The sequence below is a fragment of the Mus pahari genome, chromosome 1, assembly GCF_900095145.1.
Source record: "Mus pahari chromosome 1, PAHARI_EIJ_v1.1, whole genome shotgun sequence".
NCBI lineage: Eukaryota > Metazoa > Chordata > Mammalia > Rodentia > Muridae > Mus > Mus pahari.
The window spans coordinates 156,331,596-156,342,427 of record NC_034590.1 but is presented as its reverse complement, the minus strand read 5'-3'; the positions used below and the strand labels follow the sequence as shown (position 1 = coordinate 156,342,427).

The window sequence follows — 10,832 nt, the reverse complement described above, 5'->3', positions numbered from 1 at the left end:
GATTTCTGAGTTCGATGCCAGCCTAGTCTACAGAGTGAGTTCCAGGACAGCCAGGGCTATGCAGAGAAACCCTGTCTTGAAAAACAACAACAACAACAACAACAACAACAAAAGAATGAAATCTAAACCTTAGAGGTCCCTTCTAGTACAGGTGAGTAACTAGTCACACTCCAGAATATACTTCTGAGGCTAAGGCTTTGTGTCTGAGACCCAATGTGTATGGAGGACAGAGTGTCTTCATTCTTCTTAACCTCAGTTGTGAGACAGGAGCACTCACTGAACTTACTGTTCACAGACCGGCTAGATGCTGACTGGTGAGCATGGGGCCCCACTTGTCTCTGCCCCTCCCTCCCCAGCACGGGGCTACAGCAGTGTGCTACCACTCCTGTTTATGTGGGCGCTGGGATCCAGGCTCAGTGCTCATGCTTGTACAGGACACTTAACTCTACCCTGTGTAAGGGCTTTACGTTTTACAATGACAAGAACAAAATGTCCCAATAGTGATAGAGAAATTTTCTCTTTGGGTGTCATTAGTTTTAGAACAAACAGTAAAGTGAAAAAATATATTTGCTTTGAGATTACTTTTTACTTGTACTTTCAATATAGCTAGCAAAGCACTTAGTAGAAGCTGACTTGTTATCCAAGTCTTAACCCAGAGTGGTGAGTAACATTCCTGGTACTGGAGGCTGAGGCAAAAGGACCAAATGTGATCTCTATACCCCAACCAATACACATACACTGGAATGTGTGCATACCCACCCCCACCCAAGAAATACATGAATGTAAACTAACCCCCACAAGCTTGTGGAAAGCCAGGCACAGTGGGAGATGCCTGTGATAAACACTCGGAAGGCAGAGGCAGGTAGGTGGATTTGTGAGTTCAGAGATAGCCTGCTCTAAACAAAGAATTCTAGGCCAGCCAGGCTACAAAGTAAGACCCTGTAACCTGTCTTTACTTTAAAAAGTCCTTTTAATGTTCTCCGAGATGAGTATATAACTGAGTATCCAATTAAGTAGCCTTAAGGACAGCACCACTAAGTTATACCCAAAGCCTACACACCCCCAACGTGCACCCCATCTCACCCCAAGAGCAGCTTGTGTATTTCTCTTGCTTATATTTCCTTTTCTCCCTATAGGGCCTCACTGTGCTGCACAAGAAGGCCTAGGACCCAAGTTCTCCTGCTTTAGACTCCCAAGTGCTGGCATTACCAACAATACATAAAAACAGGAGGCAGGGGCTAGAGAGATGGCTCAGCGGTTAAGAGCACCGACTGCTCTTCTGAAGGTCCTGAGTTTTAATTGCAGCAACCACATGGTGGCTCACAACCATCCATAATGAGATCTGATGCCCTCTTCTGGTGTGTCTGAAGACAGCTACAGTGTACTTAGATATAATAACAAATAAATCTTGAAAAACAAACAAACAAAAAAACCCCAAAAAGCAGGAGGCAGGGCACTCAGTGGGTAAAGCGCTTACTGTGTATGTAAGCCTGAGGCCGGAGCTTGAATCCCCACAATCAGTGTAAGCCGCTGTAGCAGTACACATCTGTAATAACTGGAAGCTCTATGGCCAACTAGATTGTGTTTTAAATCAGATATAAAGAAAACAAGGATTGACACTCACGACTGTCCCTAGTACACAAAATCATGCATATGCCTATACACCCACCATAAATAATATACTTACTTTCGTTCTGTAGAAAAGTCTTGCATCTTCCCTAATATCACACTTAACATGCTTTTCCAAAGCCCCACAAAGCAGCACGAAGTGTTTCTATTCAAAACAAAACAAACACAATAGATGAAAACAATCCTGAAGTCTTACAAAACAACAGACAATGCAGTTTTAAAAAGCCCTAAATTGCTTAAAACTTACTTGATGGAGTCCCACCTATGAAAGGTGTTGGCTTCCATAAGAACACAACAGTTATAAATCCATATTAGGCATCTTACAATCTGTTAACTATAGCTTCAACAGATCTGGGGGGTCTTAGGCCTTCTAGGGCACCTGCACTCAATCAAGTGTGCACACTTCCATGAAGGAACATATCATGTGTGCATGGGTTAGGATCAGAAGACAACTTTATAGAGTTGGTTGTCTCCTCCTTTCCATGAATTCTGGGAAGTAAACCCAGGTTATCAGGCTTGCTTCTTTAGCAATCCCTTTACCTGCTAAAACACCTTGCCAGTTTCTTATGCTTTTAAACTGCATTATTTTAGAAACAGACTCTCACTATATAGCCTTGGCTAGCTTGGAACTCATTATGTAGAACAGGCAGGGCTCAAACTCATGAAATCAAACTCATGAGAGATGCCTGCATCTGCTGGGATTAAAGATAAGCAAAACACACCCAACCAAACCTGGTTTTATGGAATTTGTTTTGTTTTGTTTCTATTTCTGAAGATAGGATATGACTCTAGAGCAGCCACTTCTCAACCTATGGATTGAGACCCCTTGGGGTTATCCTGCATATCAGATATTTGCATGACAATTCAAATAACGGTAGCAAAGTTATGGCTATGATTCAGTAGCAACAAAATCATTTTATTGTTGGGGTCACCACAGCACTCGGAACTGTATTAAAGTGTCATGTATTAGGAAGGTTGAGAACCACTGCTCTGTAGTCTAGCCTAGAACTTACTATAAAGTCCAGGTACCAACTTATGCTATTACTCCTTTCTCAGCCTCAAAATTCTGGATTATAGGTATAAGCCAGTTTGGCCAGCAAGCATAGGTTTTTATTAATAGAGAATCAAACGTCTGCAAGGTGGTGCATGCCTTTAACCCCAGCACTCACATGCAGGTATATGTGCAGATAGAGCATTTATAGACATAAAATTCATAAATCTTTTTTTTTGTTTTTGTTTTTATTTTTTTTTTGAGACAGGGTTTCTCTGTATAGCCCTGGCTGTCCTGGAACTCACTCTGTAGACCAGGCTGGCATCGAATTCAGAAATTCACCTGCCTCTGCCTCCCAAGTGCTGGGATTAAAGGCGTGAACCACCATGCCCAGCTTATAAATCTTAAAAAAAAAATGTGTGTGTATGTACACGCACCATGGTATACATGCAGTCAAGACACATGCATAGGTTGGCTTTCTCTTTCTACCACGTCAGCCTTGGGGGTTGAGCTCAGGCTGTCAATCCTGGCAGCAAGCACCTCACACCACCAAGTATCTCCCTGGTCCCTCTAAATAAGCATTTTTAAAGGCATTTTAATTTTTCTAAAGGAAACCAAAAGTGAGTAGAGGAGCTTCAAAGGAAGAAAGTGGGGACAAACCATCTAGGAGCTAGTCCATTTGGTGCCCCTGGTATCTTATGAATCATTATACTACTGCGAGGCTATGATCATGGAGCTCTACTCCAACAAAACTGTGGACAAATCATTCTTGTCACTAAGATACAGTTGTAGGGCACCATGACTTCCCATCTTCTAGAGCAAAACCAGTCAACTTTTAAGTTTTTTTTCTACACACATATGCTTATTCATTTCACAAATGGAAATACCTATTTATAATAACACTAAATATTACCTACCCGTTGTCCAGAAGAAAAAGAATGAGAACAACTAACTTCCCCAACTAAATGAAGAAGAATGTAGGTCAGGTAATATGCCTGTTAGAGAGACGAAGAAAGTTACTGCCCATGAGAAAGCTAGTATAAATACCATAACAGTCTACAGACTAACAGAGCTGCCCAGGAGAGAGAGGATTTCACTTAGTCTGTGAGGGAGGAAAGCTGTGTACTTAAACCCGACTTTCTCATTTCTAAACTAAGTGCTTCTTTTTACTCCCTTACAACTGCTTAGCGCTGGGCCTCAGGAAAGTGTATTACGTCACTAACGACCCTCCACCCCAACTCTCACTCTGTTCTGAAAACCTTCCAGAAAGCAATGAACTATAAAACTTGATCTACTGTATGCCCTGTGTGTTTATTCTCTCAGCTCTAGCTCTGGATACCTGCTTTTCAAGTTCTAAATGAAGACTGTCATCAATAGTTTCATTTGGCTGTTCGGCCCTTTTCTTCAAGACCATTTTCTTCAGCAAATCAGAAGGCTTCATCTGCACAAGGTATCGGTGCAGGACTGAGATCTAGCAGGAGAAGAGAGGTTAGTCAATTTTGAGCAGTGCAGTGCTCTTCCCTGAGCTAATTCCAGTGTGCCCACCCTCATGCCCATTCCTCTTCCTGCCTTGACAGTTCTATGCTACCCATTTTTCTGTTTCCTTGAAAGTTCTCAAATGTTTAAGGTATTTTGTGTTACCATTTAGTAATTTAGGATAACTGCTTAGGACAAGATTAAAAGATATTACAATAGAGGTCACTGAATTCTAAAAAAGAAGCACTATCCAATGTGGTGGCTTATACTTCAATCCCAACTCTTGAGGCGGAAGTAGGAGGCATCACTGAGAGTTCAAGGTGGACTGGGCTATTAGTGAGTGGCAGGTATGGCTGACACTGAGCACTAAGCCTGATGGGAAATTATTCATTCGGTTCTCTTTTATACAGATATAAAGGAAAAATGTATTAGACAAGACAGACATTAATAAAACCAACAGCAGAAATCTATCCTGGATTCTTTGATGGCTATAAATATAGCTAAATGCATTGAGGGCTTTTAATTATCCTAATGGCTCAGGATTGGAGCCAACGTATCTATAATCAAATCCACATCCACCTGACTAGAGTGGGAGTCAGTTCTGTCCAGAAGCATCCTGTGCACATTCTTGCATGTTGTTTTATACAACTAAATTACATCTCCCAGAGTAGAGTATCAATTTTATTTATTCCTAGGACATAACTTATTACCTTATAGTGAATTGCAATTCAAACAATACAAACACAACCAGATGAAGTTTTTGTCAGAACCAACAAAAGGCAGCCCTATAAGTGCTATCACTGTTTACAAAGTCACCAGAACTCAGAGTGGTGCTCCTGTATATGCATATTCATATATATCTCTACTGTCAAGAATTGGAGGCAAACCATATTAAGTTCTATGATCTATAAAGACCGCTTGTATTAAAACAGGTATAAGATGTGGTTAATAGCTCTGAAACTTCTAATCCTATCATCACACTGCTAGTCTTGGGAAACTGAATAAATTCTCAATGTTGTAACTATTAATGGCAATTATGATTTTCTCAATAGTTTATTTAATTCATCGGTCTGTAACTGTCCTATAAGGTAGAGGCTATACCATCTTTATTAAAGATTTAAAAAACCTGAATCTTTTTTATTAGGTATCACGCTAAAGATTGTATCAACAGTATCATGCTTGAAAGTTGAATTTAATAAGGACTTTTTTTTTTTTTTTTTTTTTGGTTTTTCGAGAAAGGGTTTTTCTGTGTAGCTTTGACTGTCCTGGAACTCACTTTGTAGACAAGGCTGGCCTCGAACTCAGAAATCCACCTGCCTCTGCCTTCCAAGTGCTAGGGTTAAAGGCGTGCGCCACCACGCCCGGCTAGGATTTTTTTTTTGTTTTATTTGAGTCAGTTTCTCTGTGTAGCACTAGTTTCCTAGAATTGTGTAGACCAGGTTGCCCTTGAACTTGGGAGGTCCAGCTGCTTCTGCCTTCAGAGTGCTAGGATTAAAGGCATGAGCTACCCCAGCTAATCAGGACATCTGATTTAGAATTCATAAATATATATTTCCCAAATTCTGACTTAGAACTCATAAATTTATATTTCCTAACATTTAACTCTTTCACTTATTAGAAACAAAAAGTATTTTTACCTGAAGGTTATTGGCATTAGGAATATCTTCATGCTTTTCATCCAAAAGCTTTGAAATCATCACCAGACTGAGGCACTGCCTCAGCTGCCTGGAATTAAAAATGAAAAGTATTTATAATGTGTTTAAGCAATACTGCTTGACAGACAAGCAGATGTGCCCAAAGAAGTCTCAGTCTCTCTCTCAGGTCAGAGCTGTAGAAGAAACAATGGTTACAGAGCCACAATATAGTCATGTAAAACACACACACATAAAGTTAGAACTGCTGGGGGCTGGAGAGATGGCTCAGCGGTTAAGAGCACTGACTGCTCATCCAGAGGTCCTGAGTTCAAATCCCAACAACCACATGGGAGCTCTCAACCATCTGTAATGAGATCTGATGCCCTCTTCTGAGGTGTCTGAAGATAGCTACAGTGTACTTACATGTAATAAATAAATGGCTGGGATAGAGTTCAGTTGGTAGAGTGCCTACCTAGCATGTACTAAGTGATATGGTAGTGCACACCTGTAATATTAGTGCTCAGTAGGAACATCAGGCATTCAAGACCATTCACTACCACATGCTGAGTCCAGACTTAGCTTGAGCTACAAAGAACTTGTCTCAGAAAAAAAAAAAAAAAAGTAGAAAAGAAGGCTAAACATGATGGCTCAGAAAACACTTCCCAGAGTTCACCTCAGTGATGCTGGTTTCTTCTTTTTATTTTTAAAAAAGATTTATTTATTTTATGTATGCGAGTACACTGTAGCTGTCTTCAAACACACCAGAAGAGGGCATCAGATGCCATTACAGATGGTTGTGAGCCACCATGTGGTTGCTGGGAATTGAACTCAGGACCTCTGGAAAAGCAGTCAGTGCTCTTAACTGCTGAGCCATCTCTCCAATCCACTGGTCTCTTCTTAATCACCACTAATTTCTTAGCTCCAGCTAACCAGCATCCACAGTCCCAGTAGTTCCTTCTATTCTGGACTCTAAAGCTAGAGCCATCTAGCTAAAGCTGTCATGTTTTGCTGCTTGCTGGGGCTAGAACATGGCCACCTTGTTCTATTACATTATCACTTTCTGTTTCCCAATTCTTTCACTGCCTAAACTTGGCTGTCCTGGAACTTGCTTTGTAGACTGTCTTTGAACTCAAGAGATCTGCAGGACTGTCTTCAAAGCACTGGGATTAAAGGTGTGGTCCGGGGGCTGGAGAGATGGCTGAACGGTTAAGAGCACTGACTGCTCTTTCAAAGGTCCTGAGTTCAAATCCCAGCAACCACATGGTGGCTCACAACCATCCGTAACAAGATCTGACTCCCTCTTCTGGTGTGTCTGAAGACAGCTATAGTGTACTTACATATAATAAATAAATAAATCTTAAAAAAATAAATAAAGGTGTAGTTCACCAAGCAGCCTAGATTTAAGTTTTTCTTCACCCTGAATTTGCTCTGTTCTAGGCTGGTCTTGAACTCAAATTTGCATGAATGGATCTAAATTTAGCTAGGTAGGATCTTGACCCAAGGTCACTACTCCCTCAATTCAATTTAATATCCTTGAACATAGGCTCAGTTCCATTTCACTTCCTGGTGCTTCTTTAATACTTGAACCATATATTTTATATCTTTCCTTTCTTAGCTTGCTATGTATGCTTGTTTAAAATGTTCTTTATGAGACTTAACCAGAGAACAAAGTCTATGATGGGAATTTCTGAGACTTCTGTTGTCAATGCAATTAATCTTCTTCACCTTAGCCTCAGGCAGATTCTTTGGACAATGGCAAAAAGCAGCCACATTCTTCACTAAAGAATTCTTCAGGCACAAGAACAGTCTCTCAGCCACATACTAAAATTCTTCTCCCCTGAAACCTCTAAATCAGGCTTTCACATTTCAAATCACCCTCAGAAACAAAGTCTTCCTTATTCCTACTAGGATATCCCACTAAACCCCACTTAAAGCATTCTACTGCTTTCCAAATCCAAAAGTCCACATTCTTCCAAACAAAAGCATGGTCAGGCCTATCACAGCAATACCCCAGAGTCCCTGGTACCAACTTCTGTTTTATTAGGGTTCTACTGCTGTGAATAGACACCATGACCAAGTCAAGACTTATAAAGGACAACATTTAATTGGGGCTGGCTTATAGGTTCAGAGGTCCAGTTCATCATCAAAGCATGGCAGTATCAGGCAGGCATGGTGTAGGCAGAGCTGAGAGTTCTTTATCTGAAGGCTGCTAGTAGATGAGGGTCTTTAAGCCCACACCTACAATGACACACCCACTTCATCAAGGCCACACCTCCACCAACAAGGCCACACCTCCTAATAGTGCCATTCCCTGGGCTGAGCATATACAAACCATCACAATCAGGATTTCTACACTTTTCTCCTCAATAAAAGAACATTCAAAGAAATGATTAATAGAAATAAAAGTCCCAAGGTGGGCACGGTGGCCTAGGCTGAGGCAGAAAGACTGTTGAGTTTGAGGACATCTTGGGATACATAGTAAGACCTTGTTTCAAAATAAGAACTCCAAAGCATTTAACTAGTGTCAGCACTATAAAACAGCTTGGTGTTTATCTCACTTTTCAATACCTTCCACGAGATGTCCAGTTAGGGACTAGTTGAACCAACCAAAGAAGGTTATGGGGATGACTGGAGAGTTCATTTATGCCCAGACAGAGTTCATGAACCTGAAAAAGAGAGAACCAGCTCTGAATCAGATCTGCATAACTTCTTGCCTTAATATAAATCACTAAAAGGATTCTGAATAAAAAAAAAACACTTGTCATTTAGAACCCACTATAGTGAACTTAACACAAACTCTGTTTTTTGTAAAGCACTGTCAAATGGTAATACATTCTACTAGCACACGTCACTCTCATGTTGTTGCTACACCTTGTCTTTATTTACACTGGCGGTGAGTCTTGAAAGAATACAGTATTCTAATCCCAGTTTCCCCAAGTGTATATAACAACATATACACAAGACCACATATATTCATGACTTGAAAATTCTTGCTCTCTTAGATTCTATTACAGTATTTTTCTTTTCTTCTGGTGACAAAGCCTAGTCTTATACTTGCCAGGCAAATATACGACCATGAACTGTGCCTCTAGTTCTCTATCTTAATAGTATTAAACACTAACCAGCTGTTTCAAAATGAGCTGATGTGTACGGGAAGGAAGTGTTGGGTATAATCAGTCAAGGAGGATTATCTCTTGATAATTTCTGGAACTTGGTGACAATTTATTACACTTTTCTGTGCTCCAATATAACCAAAAGTTTTGTCTGAAAAATGTACCTACAATAAAGGCGTAATAAAATTATCCCTGTGCATCCTGAGCTCAGATAGCTACTGCAGTCCACCTCAACCCTGGCTGCAGGTATGATGATCATGTCGGTTATGCTCAGAGGCTGTTTCAGAAAGGCCTTCCTCCAAGGCCTCAGAGGATGTCACTGCAGCCCTGGCCTGTCTTAACCTGCAACGCTTCATCACAACCTGAAGAGTTAAGGCATCTGCAGTGAATGAGAAGGCAGTCCAGCAAGGGCAAAGGTACTGACTGGATTGCTAGAACCTGTAAATGCGAGACACAGTAAATCCCCACTACAATGTTGCAATCACAGTTACTTGATAAGCTGGTGACTCAACACCTTTAATCCCAGCACTTGGGAGGCAGAGGCAGGTGGGTCTCTGTGAGTTCGAAGCCAGCCTGGTCTACAGAGTGAGTTCCAGGACAGACAGGACTACACAGAGAAACCCTGTCTCGAAAAACAAAAACAGTTGCTTTTAGAAAAAAAAAAAAAAATCAGTTATTAACTTAATAACAGTTCCAGCAAACAGGGCATTCCTCTTACCATCAGTCTTAACTGAGCTTAGAATCTTTGAACTCTGAATACATATGAAACACTGTGACGCTGTACACAACCCCAACACCCAGGGCTTTGTAGACTGTCCAGTAGCCACCATGCAGCTGAAGGTGACCCTATTAGCTCTTCAACTTCCTGCCTTGAATCCTAAATGCTAGAATCTAAGGTATGTATGCACCCCTGTCCTTGGCTGCAACACTTAAATTTTAAGAGAAATTACCTTTGTGTTCCAATCTCTGATGTTTTTCATGAGATTTATCAGGAGGCTCTGAAAGTCTACTAATGGAATCTGTTTAAGCTCTTTTTCCAAACTCATTTTAAACAGCATTAAAATCAGCAACATTAATTCTCCATCTTGGTAACCTTCTGGATGTATAGATGTACACAGGCCTAGGAACTGCCAGAAGTGGACAAAGAAAAAAAAATTACCTCGAGTTATATTATATTCTTGACAAAAGATTAAAAAAAAAGGATGACACAGATAACAAGTATCAGATGGGTACAAAAGGCAAGAATGTAACACAAATAAGAGAATGAAAGGATAAGTGTTCTTCATTCTCAGGATTATTGACTGGAGTCAGAAACTAAAATGTTTCAGGCTGCAGTTACTTGGTCATTAAATTATATTGTAATACTTTAACCATAAAATTCTGACCTGAAGGTCCCTTTTGTTTTATTAAAACAAAAATGAAAGACAGAAAAATGTATTTATAATGGAAAGATAATTGCTAAGACATTTTACCCAGTAAGAAATCAGGGTAGTTTTAAACAATTAACCACAAAACTGGTTCTGGCTCTTTGCTAAGTATATACAAAGTCTTTCCTACCTTAACCACATTTAAAATGTTGGTTTCAGGAAGAGCTGAAAATACTGGACTATATGGTGAATCTTCACTTTCTTTTCTCCCCATTGTTTTCTGTGTTTCAGAACTATTGAGAAGAAAAAAAAAAAAAAAGCATGTGTTTCAGAATCATGAGAAAGAAGTATGGAACCAATACTCACTGTAGGACACTCTCAACAGCTACACTTTGAGTCAGGGTCTAACTATGTTGCCCAAGCAAGCCCCAAATGTATGCTCACCCTGCCTCAGCCTCCTGAGAAGCTGGGATTACAGATGCATGCCACTGTACCTAGCTTAGTTGTCATTTGAAATGGCTATTTTCCTTAATGCCCCTGGTGTCAGAAACTGGGTGAATATAATAATGATGAACTTATGATTATTATAGGCCCTGTAAGTGACCTAAATAAACTACCAAAC

At 40.3% G+C, this 10,832-nt stretch overlaps 1 protein-coding gene and 1 long non-coding RNA gene across 5 annotated transcripts in view; one reads left to right on the top strand and one right to left on the bottom strand.

The window, feature by feature from the left end:
- LOC110322086 overlaps positions 1 to 5,119 on the top strand; it is a 12,662-nt gene extending 7,543 nt beyond the window's left edge. Inside the window, exons 2-3 of the long non-coding RNA XR_002380549.1 lie at positions 3,944 to 4,247; positions 4,864 to 5,119. This is a non-coding gene — a long non-coding RNA (uncharacterized LOC110322086). The remainder of the gene's footprint in view (positions 1 to 3,943; positions 4,248 to 4,863) is intronic.
- The window catches only part of Slf2 (SMC5-SMC6 complex localization factor 2), a 53,222-nt gene that overhangs the window by 7,179 nt on the left and 35,211 nt on the right, over positions 1 to 10,832 (bottom strand). For all 4 annotated transcript variants that reach the window (XM_021198606.2, XM_029538115.1, XM_029538123.1 and 1 more), the window contains 7 exons: positions 10,401 to 10,503; positions 9,794 to 9,970; positions 8,299 to 8,396; positions 5,734 to 5,821; positions 3,960 to 4,091; positions 3,538 to 3,615; positions 1,688 to 1,774 (listed from right to left, as the gene is read on the bottom strand). In XM_021198606.2, the coding sequence (XP_021054265.1) occupies positions 1,688 to 1,774; positions 3,538 to 3,615; positions 3,960 to 4,091; positions 5,734 to 5,821; positions 8,299 to 8,396; positions 9,794 to 9,970; positions 10,401 to 10,503 (763 nt within the window). The remainder of the gene's footprint in view (positions 1 to 1,687; positions 1,775 to 3,537; positions 3,616 to 3,959; positions 4,092 to 5,733; positions 5,822 to 8,298; positions 8,397 to 9,793; positions 9,971 to 10,400; positions 10,504 to 10,832) is intronic.